Genomic DNA, 13,340 nt, shown 5'->3' on the forward strand with positions numbered 1-13,340 from the left:
TGAAAAATAAATAAAATCAATGTGTTTCGCTTACCATCACATATGGGGGTAACATATGTGCATGTATAGAAGATTGACAGATGAACAGGAAGCAGAGTTGGCTCAAAATGGGACTTTTTCAGGTTGGCAAGATCTAACGAGTGGTGAGCCACAGTAATCAGTACTGGTTCTTCAACATTTTACAATTCATCAATGAGTGGGATTAAGGTTTGGAAGGGATGATTGCCAATTTTTTTGATAACACCAAGGTATAAAGGAAAGTAAGTTGTGAAGAGGATATAAGGAGGTTACAAAAATGTATAGATAGGTTAATTGACTGGACAAAGAACTGTTAAACGGAGTTTACTGTGGGAAAATGTGAAATTGTCCATTTTGGCAGGCAGAATGAAAAATCTTATAATTTAAATGGTGAGATTGCAGCGCTCTGAGGTGCAAAAGGATCAAGGTTTACCAGACTTATTCCTGGGATGACACGACAGACGCACAAGAAGAGATGGAGCAGTTTAGGATTGCACTCGCTGGAGTTCAGAAGAATGAGGGGGGAATCTCATAGAAACCTATAAAATCCTATCAGGACTACACAGGGTAGATGCAGGAAGGATGTTCCCAACGGTGGGTGTCGAGAACCAGGAATCACAGTCTGAGGATACAGGGACAGAGACGAGGAGAAATTTATTCACCTAGAGAGTGGTGAACCTGTGGAATTCATTACCCCCACAGGAAGTAGTTGAGTCCAAAACATTGTATGGTTTCAAGATGAAGTTAGATATAGCACATAGGGTGAAGGGTATCAAAGGATACGTGGACAGCATGGTAGCATTGTGGTTAGCACAATCGCTTCACAGCTCCAGGGTCCCAGGTTCGATTCCAGCTTGGGTCACTGTCCGTGCAGAGTCTGCACATCCTCCCCGTGTGTGCATGGGTTTCCTCCGGGTGCTCCAGTTTCCTCCCACAGTCCAAAGATGTGCAAGTATTTTTGTGGATTGGACATGATAAATTGCCCTTCGTGTCCAAAATTGCCCTTGGTGTTGGGTGGGGTCACTGGGTTATGGGGATAGGGTGGAGGTGTGCGGTTGGGTAGGGTGCGCTTTCCAAGAGTTGGTGCAGACTCGATGGGCCAAATGGCCTCCTTCTGCGCTGTAAATTCTATGAATCTATGGATGAAAACCTCATCAACTACAGTATTGAGTGACATATATTACATTCAGTAGTATAACATAACATACTACCAGAAGTGTAATAAAACAGGCAGCACTTGCTGAACAATTCAGAGTGTGCTAATAGCAACACTAACAATCAATTTAAGATAATCAGTCAAGCTCTTCAATTCGGCCCCAGGTCACTTTTTGTGTGGAGATTGCACATTCTCCCTGTGTCAGCGTGGGTCTCACCCCACAACACAAAGATGTGCAGGGTAGCTGGATTGGCCACGCTAAATTACCCCTTAATTGAAAAAGAAAATAATTGGGTACTGTAAATTTATTTTTAAAATGTCAGTCAAAACCCCTCCCTCCCAGCTTACTCACTTTTCCAATCAGGCAGTAGATAGAAAAGTCTGAGATCACGCATGAACAGACTCAAAAACAGCTTCTTCCCCGCTGTTACCAGACACTTAAAGGACCCTCTTGTGGACTGACCTGATTAACACTACACCCCTGTATGCTTCACCCGATGCCAGTGTCCTTGTGTAGGTACATTGTGCACCTTGTGTTGCCCTATTATGTATTTTCTTTTATTTCCTTTCTTTTCATGTACTTAACGATCTGTTGAGCTGCTCTCAGAAAAATACTTTTCACTGTACCTCAGTACACTTGACAATAAACAAATCCATATGATCATTTAAAATTTGGCATTTTTTGGTTTGTCCTGATAAGTACAAAATGAAATGCTTCAGCAACATTTCTCTCTTTTCAGCCATTTTAATTTCAGTGCTAATAAGTGACTTCAGTTCTTTTAAGTCCCTTGAGAATTTAATTTGATCGTAGAGGTGCCACTGTGAAGAATGTGTAAGTCGGTAAGAATTGTCAGCAAGGATTAATCACCACTTTCTAATTGGAAATGTTAATCAGCAAAATCTTAGAGACAGTGGGGCCAGTTTAGCTCACTTGGCTAGACAGCTGGTCTGTAGTGTAGAGCAAAGGCAGCAGTGTGGGTTCAGTTCCTATACAAGCTGTGGTTAGTCATAAAGGTCTGTCCGCCTTCCCAACATTGCCCTTGGCTTGAGGTGTCACGATCGTCAGTTTAAATCACCACCAGTCAGCTATGGCAACTTTACCTTTTACCTAGACATAGTGAATTGTAGAATTTGCACAAAAGATCCATTTTGGGTTGAAGGAAAACTTCATAAATTTATTATCAACAAGTTCCTGCGAAAAGTTACAGATGGTGCTCTTTAAAAGGAACATTACAGCCCTGAAAATTAGTGACAGATCCAGAATATTAAACTCCAGCCAGTTGTAGAGATTGCTAATTTCAGCAGAAACAAACCAAATATTGTCAGCATATCAATCCTGGACATGATTAACAGCAAAATCCAAACCCTGCAGACAGTTGTGAACTCGCTGGTGTGTCAGCAGGTGGGATGACCGAGTGTATCCCTTCCCACACTCAGAGCAGGTGAACGGCCTTTCCCCAGTGTGAGTGCGCTTGTGTAAATGCAGGCTGCCAGACTGAGTAAATCCCTTCCCACACTCGGAGCAAGTGAATGGTCTCTCTCCAGTGTGAGTGTGTTGATGTGCAGTGAGGATTGATAACTGCCTGAAACTCTTTCCACAGTACGTGCAAATGAATGGCTTCTCCTCTGTGTAAATTCGCTGGTGTGACTGGAGGCTGGATGAATTAGTGAATTCATTCCCACACATGGAGCAGGTGAATGGCCTCTCTCCAGTGTGAACCCGCTTGTGCGCACTGAGGTTGGATGAAGACCTGAACCTCTTTCCACAGGAAGTGCAGCTGAATGGCCTCTCCTCAGTGTGAATTCGCTGGTGTGACAGCAGGTTGGATGACAGAGTGAAGCCCTTCCCACACACAGAACAGATGAACGGCTTCACCCCTCTGTGAATTTGCTGGTGTGACCAAAGACCGGATGGACCAGCGAAATCCTTCCCACACAAGGAGCAGGTGAACGACTTCCCCCCAATGTGAACTCGCTGATGTGCATTGAGGTTGGATGAACACGAGAACCTCTTTCCACAGGTAAAGCAGCTGAACGGTCTCTCCTCTGTGTGAATACGCTGGTGTAACAGCAGGTGGGATGAGGTTGTGAATCCCTTCCCACACTCGGAACAGATGAAGGGCTTCTTCCCAGTGTGATTCTGTCGATGGTATTCAAGCAGGTATGGATAATTGAATCCTTTACCACAATCATCGCATTTCCATGGTTTCTCCATTTTGTTAGCCCCAATGTGACTGCGTTGATGAGTTTCCAGCCGGGATGGATAATTAAATCCCTTCCCACAGTCCCCACATTTCCACGGTTTCTCCATAGTGCTGGTAGCCTTGCGTCTCTCCAGTTTGTACAATCAGTTGATGCTTCATTTACACACAGAGCACATGTACAATTTCTCCCCACTGTGAAGGGTGATATATTTTCAGGCAGTGTAACTGGTTAAAGCTCTTTCCACAGTCAATTCACTGGAACACCCTCACTCGGGTGTGTGTGTCTCGGGGCTTTTCCAGTCACACTGTTGTTTCCACAGTTAGTTCACTGGAACTCTCTCACTCGGGTGTGTGTTGTGTGTGTCTCGGGGCTTTTCCAGTCACACTGTTGTTTCCACAGTCAGTTCACTGGAACTCTCTCACTCGGGGCTTTTCCAGTCACACTGATGTTTGAAATTTTCATGCAAAGACAAGCAGACAAACATTTCTCCTTCCACTGTAAATGCCAATAGTATTTCGGTCCTGATGAATCAAGTGGCTGTGTCAGATCTCGATGTGAGTTTCTGTAAAAGCAAAACTAACTCTGAACAGACAATTCAAGTTTCTCTGGAAGATTTTTCCTCTCTTGTTCCCCAAAGCTGTAAATCCCCGTCCCACACACTCTCCCTCCTCCCTGGGCTGAAATCCAAACCTATCTCACCATCTGCACCATTTCCAAGTCTCCACTCTCAGCGCACACAATGATGGTGAAGGGTTTGCGGATCCACAAAGTTTCCAAATCCTCCCACCCACCGCCTGACGCTGACTCCGCTTCTCCGGGACAAACAAGGGCCGAGGCATCAATCACATTGCGCAGGCTCCAAGCTCTTTGACACTGCGCCTGCGCACTAATGTGCAGCCCACAGCCGGACTGCGCATGCTCTGTCTCTCAATGCCCCGGAAGTGATTGACGGCAGCTCCACACCAATAGGAGGAGGGAGCGGGAGCGGCTGGTCCTCCAACCAATCACAGTGAATGAGGGACGCAAACTAAAGCATGCGCACTGCAAGTAATGGCGATTAAGATGTACTTCTCTGGCGAATCCACACACGCGAAGAGAGATTGTCGGTACGGAGGGTGAGAAGGATCGGACAGCTCGGCGGGAGATTTCTTAAACATGTTGTGTAAACCGAAAGGCAAAAAAGCGGACAAACCGGGTCAATTTTCCACGAACAAGAATATCGCCTCATATTCGTCCCGTGTTAACGGTCACCATCTTTATTGGGGGCAACATGCAGCAAGACGCATGCGCGATCGCCATCTTTCTTGGGGGCAATGTTTTGAATGACTGGGCGGAGCTTGTTACCCATTGTTCAGAATACAGACAGCCTGTCCATCAAACTGCATTACCCTTTGAGACCCAAGCAGAGGAGGAAAGAAAAATAAACAAATCGTGCCCTCCGGATCCCAGTACCTCACGGGACGCCCTGCCCCTTGTGTTTAAAGATCTGTTCAGTCACATGAATACCAGGGGAGACACGCAACCCTGAGCAAAGAACAAAGAAAAGTACAGCAGGGACAGGTCCTTCGGCACTCCAAGCCTGTGCCGATCATGATGCCCTGGTTTACTCCCTTATCGTGGGCAGGATTCTTCCAACCCTGGGTTGGTCTGGAGAATCCCCACGACCGGGCCATGCCCCCTTGGCGCCATTGGTGCCGACGTGGTTGGCCGGCGCGGGCCGCTCTACGCGGCGGCCCGACGATTCTCAATTTTTATTCCTGGACTGACAGTGATGAATTTTGCTTTACAGGACGTTGGAAGAGCAGAATTTGAAGGTGGAAAAGTCAAACCAAATATCAGATCAAAATCTGACAGTCACTCCATTCATCAGAACCTAAATGTAAGTGTCTTTCTTGGATAGTCAAATCTAGAGACAATAAAGGAATGTGTGTGAACATCAGAAACATGAGACAAGACTAAGTCGTGATGTGAATGAGATAGAAACTCATTCAAGGCCGTGGCAGTGATATGTGGTCGGAAACCGAGCTGTGGTTTCGGAAGAGTCCTCTTCCTCCACAGATGCTGCCTGACCTGCTGAGTTTATCCAGCATTTTCTGTTTGTACTTCACATTTCCAGAGTTTTTTACTTTTATTTTAGTGAAATATTTTTCCATGGTTGTAAACAGTCTGGTTCAGCTCAGACTGTTGTCAGGGATAGGGATGGAGTCAATGCTTAGGGTATGGAAATTTTCGCAGGGACTGAAGACAATGATTTCAAACTTCTCATTATTTCATTGGGAGAAATTTCTGTTCATCCAGTACAGGATGTCAGATACAGTAAGAAGTCTTACAACACCAGGTTAAAGTCTAACAGGTTTGGAATCACTAGCTTTCGGAGCACTGCTCCTTCCTCAGGTGAATGAAGAGGTGGGTTCCACAACCACATATATAGACAAAGTCAATGATGCAAGATGATACTTTGAATGCGAGTATTTGCCGGTAATTAAGTCTTTACAGGTCCAGATGGCGCAACTGGAGAGAGGGATAATCACAGATTAAAGAGGTGTGAATTGTCTCAAGCCAGGTCAGTTCGTAGAGTTTCTCAAACTCAGGCCAGATGGTGGGGGGGAGGTGGGGGGGGGGGGGGGGGGGGGGTGTGTGAATGTAATGTGACATGAATCCAAGGTCCTGGTTGAGGCCGTACTCATGGGTACGGAACTTGGCTATCTTTGCTCTGAAAGTTAATGATTCGAAACAAACTTGTTGGACTTTAACCTGGTGCTGTAAGACTTCTTACTGCCCACCCCAGTCCAACACCGGTATCTTCACACCGTGGCTGTCAGATAGATCAGGACAGTGTGTGTCTTGGACTGGAACTTGGAGGTGATGCATTTCACATACACCTGCGATCCTGATCCTTCTCAGTGGTGAAGGTTGAAGATCCGGGAGATTCTGTCAAAGTTCTAGCTGAGCTTTAGATGCATACAGTCAATCACCTTTACCCATTCTGCTCCCAGCTTTCTCTCTCCTCCAAAAGAGGCTGATGTCTAATCTACGCTCTGACCAGTTGACAGGTTCTCTTCCCTGAAGGACATGAGTGAACCAGTTGTGTTTTTATGACAATGCAGCAGTTTTCATGGTCACTTTCTCCCAGTGTCGGCCCCACAAATAACCAGATTCATTCAGCTCAATTTCACAACCTGCCTTTGTGTTTTTGTGGGTTCTCTCTCACTCCCTATTTTCTGTTTTTAAACAGTTACACAGGATATGAGAATGCAATGATTTCAGTGGGGAATCTGAAACCATTCATCACATCAGGATCAGACAGACGCCCAATTGATCGTAACGTGAATGAGACTGGAAATTGAAGATGGAAGGAAAAAACACCGTTCACATTGTGGAGAAATCGTGGAAATGTGGAGTCTGTGGGAAGGGATTCATTTACCCGTCTGCACTGGAAACTCATCGACGCATTCACACCGGAGAGAGGCCGTTCATCTGCTCCGAGTGTGGAAAAGGATTCACTGATTCATCCACCCTGCTGACACACCAGCAAATTCACACTGACAAGACATCATTTAAATGTCCAGACTGTGGGAAGTGCTTCAAAAGTTCCAGGAATCTGATGCTGCATCAACGTATTCACACTGACGAGAGACCATTCAGATGCTCTCATTGTGGAACTGGGTTCAAGCGATCATCACAACTGACAGTACACCGGCGAATTCACACTGGGGAGAGGCCGTTCACCTGCTCCGAGTGTGGGAAGGATTCACTCAGTCGTCTGATCTGCTGAGTCACCAGCAAGTTCACACTGGGGAGAAACCATTTAAATGCCCAGTCTGCAGAAAGTGTTTTAAAAGTTCTGAGGATCTAATGTACCATCAGCGCGTTCACACTGACGAGAGACCGTTCAGCTGCTCTCACTGTGCGACTAGATTCAGGCAATCGTTTGAGCTCACCGCACACCAGCGAATTCACACTGGGGAGAGGCCGTTTATCTGCTCCGATTGTGGGAAGAGATTCACTCAGTCATCCAACCTACTGAGACACCACCGAGTTCACAAGTAACTACAGCGATTGAATTTTGTTGTTAATCACATCTAGCACTGGACCATGTTCATTGGGGTCTGTTTCTGCTGATGTTGTTAAACCCCAGCCCAGTTAACAGCCAAGTTACTATTCTAGATAAATGTTAAATAAATCAACTTTGTGATAAGTACACAGCGTTGCGGCTTTTTAATATCTCTAACTCGCATTAATTCCTTTTTGAAGGGCTCTTGTTCTTCCCTGTCTCCCATTCTCACTTCCAACAACAAGTGTGAGGAACTCATGGAGCTACAGAGACAATCCGATCAGCTGCCTCTGCTGCTTCCCTCCCTTCCATGAGCCCACCAGGGTCAGACTTTTGTTTCTGAGCTCTGAACTCACACCTTTCTCCAGTTTCTCTGCCATCCTCTGTCGTGCCCTCTCAGTGCTCTTGTCCATGAGTTCCACCTTCTGCTGTATTGACCCTATTATCAGGATTACTGATCACCCAACTTCCCCGTGTTAGCTGATAATGTCAACGGGTCTCTCTCTCTTTTGGTACTGTCCCTCTCACCTTTAAATCCACCGTCATTATCCACCTTAAAAAGATTCTATTCTCGGCCCCTCCTATTTCCCATCTACACGCTGCCACTAGGTGACATCATCCAAAAGCACCATGTTAGTTTTCACATGTACACTGACAACACCCATTTCTACCTCACCCCCATTCCTCTCCATTCCTCCACTGTTACTAAATGATCAAACTGCTTTTCCCATATCCAGTACTGGATGAGCAGAAATTTGGATTAAAAATTGGGAAGGCCAAAGTCATTGTCTTCAGTTACCAGTATAAATTCAGTTCCCTAACTACCGTGTCCATCCGTATGAAGTAATACTGGAATAGATTTCCCTCTGTTTGTCAAGCCAGGAATCTTTATTTTTGAGCAAGACAGAGAGACACACACACAGCTATTCTTGTAATATGGAATACATTTCTGATGATTTTATTAGGTTATTAGTCAGTGATTTCTGACAGATCTTCCCACCTTGAAGAGGGATTATCCTTATTAACGTCTCACAATCTGATTTCTGTTTCACCCAGCTCTTTCTAAACTACAAGCTTTTTTTCCTAATTTCTTGTTACATTCCATAGATAACATCTAAAGTTCCTGAAATGATCAGAAACAGCAACACAAACCCTTGAGCTGCAACCTAGACTACTTGTAAAAAGATTTCCAGCAAAATGTGATCATTATTGACTGTGATTTATCCTCCCCACCTGCACTCCATCTCTCACAATTCTAGATTATTGGTATCGGAAACACATCCAGTTCAAACAAAGGTTCAGGCACAAATTTCAAAGATTCTCCAGCCCCCTGTTCACCTGCATCCACCTTGTGAATATTTTCTAAATCCAGATCCTATATCCCTCTTCACTTTAATTTCACTCCCTCTGATAGATTCCAGTGAGTTTAATTCTGTCCTGATTGTTTTAAAATCAGATTCTCTGTGCAAGACATGTCAATTAAAAATGCTCTCTCATTCTATGTTAAGCACTTCATGTTGTTCTGTAGTCAAATAGCTGAACATGTCGGGGACTGTTCTCCCGTGCAAGGTCACCATGTGTTTCCACATGTAACATTACATCTGCACACACACATCTGTATCCCAAAAGGATGTTCCATGTACCATGTACCATCTGATACAGCTCACTCATGGATTTTCAAACAATGTTTAAAAGATGGTCTCTTAAAAGATGAAGGAGCCACTCTGTCTGGTTCCAATGCTTTCAGGTAGTGACCAGACTGTCAGATTCCATTATTGTTAAGTGCAGAAGCCAGGCTACAAACATCTCCAAGTGAAAACTATCACTCACTTGTCTCATCTACACTTTCCTAACTTCCACTAGAATGTACGTAGAAATACAGTTTGTCTGTTCCGTTGAATTAGATCCAATTTCCAATCGCTGGTGTGATTTTATTTTCTTAGATTAAAAATGGGGCTTCCAGGGCGGCACTGTGGCGCTGTGCTTAGCACGGTAGCATGGTGGTTAGCATAAATGCTTCACAGCTCCAGGGTCCCAGGTTCGGTTCCCGGCTGGGTCACTGTCTGTGCGGAGTCTGCACGTCCTCCCCGTGTGTGCGTGGGTTTCCTCCGGGTGCTCCGGTTTCCTCCCACAGTCCAAAGATGTGCGGGTTAGGTGGATTGGCCATGCTAAATTGCCCGTAGTGTCCTTAAAAGTAAGGTTAGTGGGGTGGGGGGTGGGGGGTGGGGGGGGGGTTGTTGGGTTACGGGTATAGGGTGGATACGTGGGGTTGAGTAGGGTGATCATTGCTCGGCACAACATCGAGGGCCGAAGGGCCTGTTCTGTGCTGTACTGTTCTATGTTCTATGCCGCCGAGGACCCGAGTTCGATCGCAGCCCCGGTCCACTGTCCGTGTGGAGTTTGCACATTTTCCCCATGTCTCCATAGATCTTACCCCCACAACCCAAAGCTGTGCAGGGTAGGTGGATTAGACATGCTAAATTGCCCCTTAATTGGAAAATCATAATTGGGTTCTCTAAATTTATTAAGAAAAAAGAAAATGGTGCTTCCCATTCTATCTGTTTCAGGACAGTGCGGAAACTTTACTGTCCAATTAAACACTCACATCATCCGGTATTTTTTGATCAGAGACAGAGGTACAGATCGGTTTGGGGGTAACTCTCATTTCCCGTTTTCAGGCACTTTGTCTTGAACGATAACAAATGGGAGCCAAATCTTTAAAAAACCTTTAAACTTTAGTTTAAATTCTCACAGCGATGCTTGACTGTAAAAGGGTGAAGCAAACATTCACAAATGGACACAATAGTGTCAACCTTACATAACTTTATTTCCAGATTAAAGATGAACAAGACACCATTTTGATCTTTGTTTTTCCAATTATTTTGATATTTTTTCTCAGTCTTGCCAAGATGTTTTGTTTTCTTTCTTCAGGTGACTTTCCCGATCGCTGTATTGTAACTGAGGAAAAATCAAACTAAAAAAGTTAGCTTACGTGGGTAAACAAATGCTTCAACCTTCTTAGACCAAAAGTGTTAAAGAGAGTGGAGCTTCCCACAGCTTGTGATCTCCGAAACATAACTTCAAGGCTGACGTTTATCTTCAGAGATTGAGACATTTTGGTGCCTTTTCCAATTGCACCTGTAAATTGTGATTCACACTGAAAGGTTTATTTTCATTCAGTTATTAAAACATTTCACTTTCTCAGCATTGATACTATAGATCAAATCCCAATTGTTCACTTCTCTTGTAGCTGGTGTGTGGAGAAGATCATGTTCACTGTAGATCGGTCAGCACAGAAACCGCTCTGTGCTTCTGGATAAACTCAGTCTGCAAGTAGATGAATCTTCAAACATGACCTTAGTGAAGGTCTTCCCAGTGATGCTAAAGAGTGAGATGTCCCTGTAGTTGCTGCAATTTCCTCTGTCACTGCTGTTTTTGTAGATTGTGATATTTCTGTCAACGTTTCCTGTGAAATGGATCCTACCTGCCAAGAGGAGGTGATTATGCAGATGTGGTAGTCGATGGAACTCTCCGTGTTTGAGCAGTTCAGTTGGAATTCAATCCTTTCTGGGTGCCTTTCTGCTTGCTCAGCAACGAATGGCTTTTTCCAGCACAAGTGATGGCATTTTGTGCAACTCAACCATGACAGGAAGCATGTACATTCTCCCCGTGTCTGCGTGGGTTTCGCCCCCACAACCCAAAAATGTGCAGAGTAGGTGGATTGGACATGCTAAATTGGCCCTTAATTGGAAAAAATAATTGGGTAATCTAAATTTAAAAAAAAAAGAAAAAAAAAAACCATGACAGGAAGCTGCAGGAGAGTCAAACAGAGACTGGGAATTGTCCGTCTCACAGGGGTACAGCTCACAGCCGTGTTCAACGCAGCAGGACATCTGTTTCGATCTGTCAGTGAGAACTTCAGCATCTGCTGATTTCAGTTGGCCACATTGTTGAAGGAAGAACCAAGTGTCCTCTTAATCACATCAAATCCAGTAGTTTTCAGAGGCAATTCACATTCTGTGATGTCGGCTGATCCAGTGATTATTTCACACATTCTCCCCGTCTTTTACACAACTGTCTTGGCTTTCACATGATGCAGTGTTCTCAGTGTTGGGTTTATGTTGTTCATCGGGTCGGCTTTGCTTTTTGCTTCAATGACAGATGACATCTCTGCTGAGTGGCTCTCAAAACAGTCTTTGTTGTGGGTTCCACCTTTACCAAATGTTGCTGCTGCTGTGTCAGAAATGATTCAACTCAGCAACTTCCAAACTTCATCAATGTTGATTGTTGAATCTTGTGTCTGTGAAATAATTCACTGTTTTGTTTCAGATTCCTTGATAATTTATGTGGACGTCAGCAAGAATTGTCAGCAAGGATTAATCAGCACTTTCTAATCGGAGATGTGGAAAATTGGAACAAGGTGTAATTTCAATGGAGGAGGTGGGCAAATTCTGCCCATCAAAACCCCTCAATATGCCAATTAAAATTCACCACTGGGGTGACCATTTAAAATTAACTCTCTCCTGAATGTGGGAGAGACAGAATGTGTGAGAAACAGCTCCTCCAATCATATTCAGTCTCTCCCAATCTGGCTGCTCCTCCTGTTCAGGCCTGGATGTGATTTACAGGAAGGTCCACTCATTGCAGTTACTTGTGAACTCGCTGGTGTCTCAGCAGAGTGGATGACCAACCAAACCTCTTCCCACACACAGAACAGGTGAATGGCTTCTCCCCAGTGTGAACTTGCTGATGTCTCTGAAGGGTACATGTCTGATTGAATCTCTTCCCACACACAGCGCATGAGAACGGCTTCTCCCCAGTGTGAGTGCGCTGGTGTACAGTGAGGTCAGATGATTGCTTGAACCCACTCCCACAGCGAGAGCATCTGAACGGTTTCTCGTCAGTGTGAACATGTTGATGGGACATCAGCTCCCCAGAACTTTTATAGCCTTTCCCACAGTCTGAGCATATAAAAGGTCTCTCGTCAGAGTGAACTCGCTGGTGTCTCAGCAGGTTGGCTGAAATGGTGAATCCCTTCCCACACTCGGAGCAGATGAATGGTCTCTCCCCAGCATGCATTCGTTGGTGTGTCAGCAGGTTGGATGACTGAGTGAATCCCTTCCAACATTGAGAGCAGGTGAATGGCCTCTCCCCAGTGTGAACCCGCTGGTGTATCAGCAAGTGGGACGAGGTAGTGAATCCCTTCCCGCACTTGGGGCAGATGAACGGTCGCTCCCCAGTGTGAATTCGCTGATGAATTTCCAGCCTAACTGGATAGTCAAAACCCTTCCCGCAATCCTCACATTTCCACAGTTTCTCCTCAGTGTGACGTTGTTTGTTGTTCGACCGGTCAGATCGGCTGAAGTGTCGTCCAAACACATAACATGTGGACAGTTTCTCCTCACTGTGATCGGTGCTTTTTCCTTCCATGTTCAAAATCCTATCATATTCAGGTTATGGTAAATTAGGCGACTCTGTCAGATCCTGATGTGATATTTGGTTTCAGTTTCCCAACAGAAAGTCCTCCCCTTCCAATACCCTGTGAAATTGAGTTAAAACAGAAAAAAGGGAGTGAGAACTCACAAAAACATAAAGACAGCTGATGAAATTGTGTTGAACCAGGTCATTGGTGGGGTCGAGGCAGTGGCCAGGGAGACAGATTTTACATATCTACAATTGACCAGAACCTCCCAAACTCTCCCCTCCACCACCTCAATGGTATATGTGAACACCTTCACCTCCAAATTCCTCTGTAAGTCACACACCATCCTGACTTGTCTGACATTCAGGCTGAAAGAGCAGAAACTTCCTCCAGTTAAACATGTAGAATGAGGCCATTGTCTTCAACCCTCACTGCAAACTCCATTCTCTACCCACTGACTCCATCCCTCTTCAATCTCCATGACA

At 45.0% G+C, this 13,340-nt stretch overlaps 3 protein-coding genes and 1 long non-coding RNA gene across 5 annotated transcripts in view; 2 read left to right on the forward strand and 2 right to left on the reverse strand.

The window, feature by feature from the left end:
- Positions 1 to 13,340, forward strand: part of LOC119959603 (zinc finger protein 774-like) — a 1,152,970-nt gene that overhangs the window by 385,877 nt on the left and 753,753 nt on the right. The window lies entirely within an intron of this gene.
- LOC119959610 (gastrula zinc finger protein XlCGF7.1-like) lies at positions 2,206 to 3,566 on the reverse strand. The gene is made up of 2 exons (XM_038787806.1): positions 2,878 to 3,566; positions 2,206 to 2,709 (listed from the first exon to the last, which is right to left on the reverse strand). The coding sequence occupies exons 1-2, from the start codon at positions 3,483 to 3,485 to the stop codon at positions 2,505 to 2,507; spliced, it is 813 nt and encodes a 270-aa protein (XP_038643734.1). The 5' UTR covers positions 3,486 to 3,566; the 3' UTR covers positions 2,206 to 2,504.
- On the forward strand, positions 4,415 to 7,146 carry LOC119959622. Of its 2 annotated transcripts, none has more exons than XR_005459238.1 (3): positions 4,415 to 4,485; positions 5,169 to 5,258; positions 6,615 to 7,146. It is a non-coding gene; the product is annotated as an uncharacterized LOC119959622 (long non-coding RNA). The 2 variants fall into 2 exon arrangements; XR_005459237.1 differs by having other exon boundaries at positions 4,416 to 4,494.
- LOC119959614 (zinc finger protein 239-like) overlaps positions 11,253 to 13,340 on the reverse strand; it is a gene marked incomplete at its 5' end in the record, with an annotated part of 34,144 nt that continues 32,056 nt past the window's right edge. Inside the window, one exon of the mRNA XM_038787814.1 lies at positions 11,253 to 12,765. Coding sequence (XP_038643742.1) covers positions 12,081 to 12,765 — 685 coding nt within the window. The remainder of the gene's footprint in view (positions 12,766 to 13,340) is intronic.

The sequence above is a fragment of the Scyliorhinus canicula genome, unplaced genomic scaffold, assembly GCF_902713615.1.
Source record: "Scyliorhinus canicula unplaced genomic scaffold, sScyCan1.1, whole genome shotgun sequence".
Classification (NCBI taxonomy): Eukaryota; Metazoa; Chordata; class Chondrichthyes; order Carcharhiniformes; family Scyliorhinidae; genus Scyliorhinus; species Scyliorhinus canicula.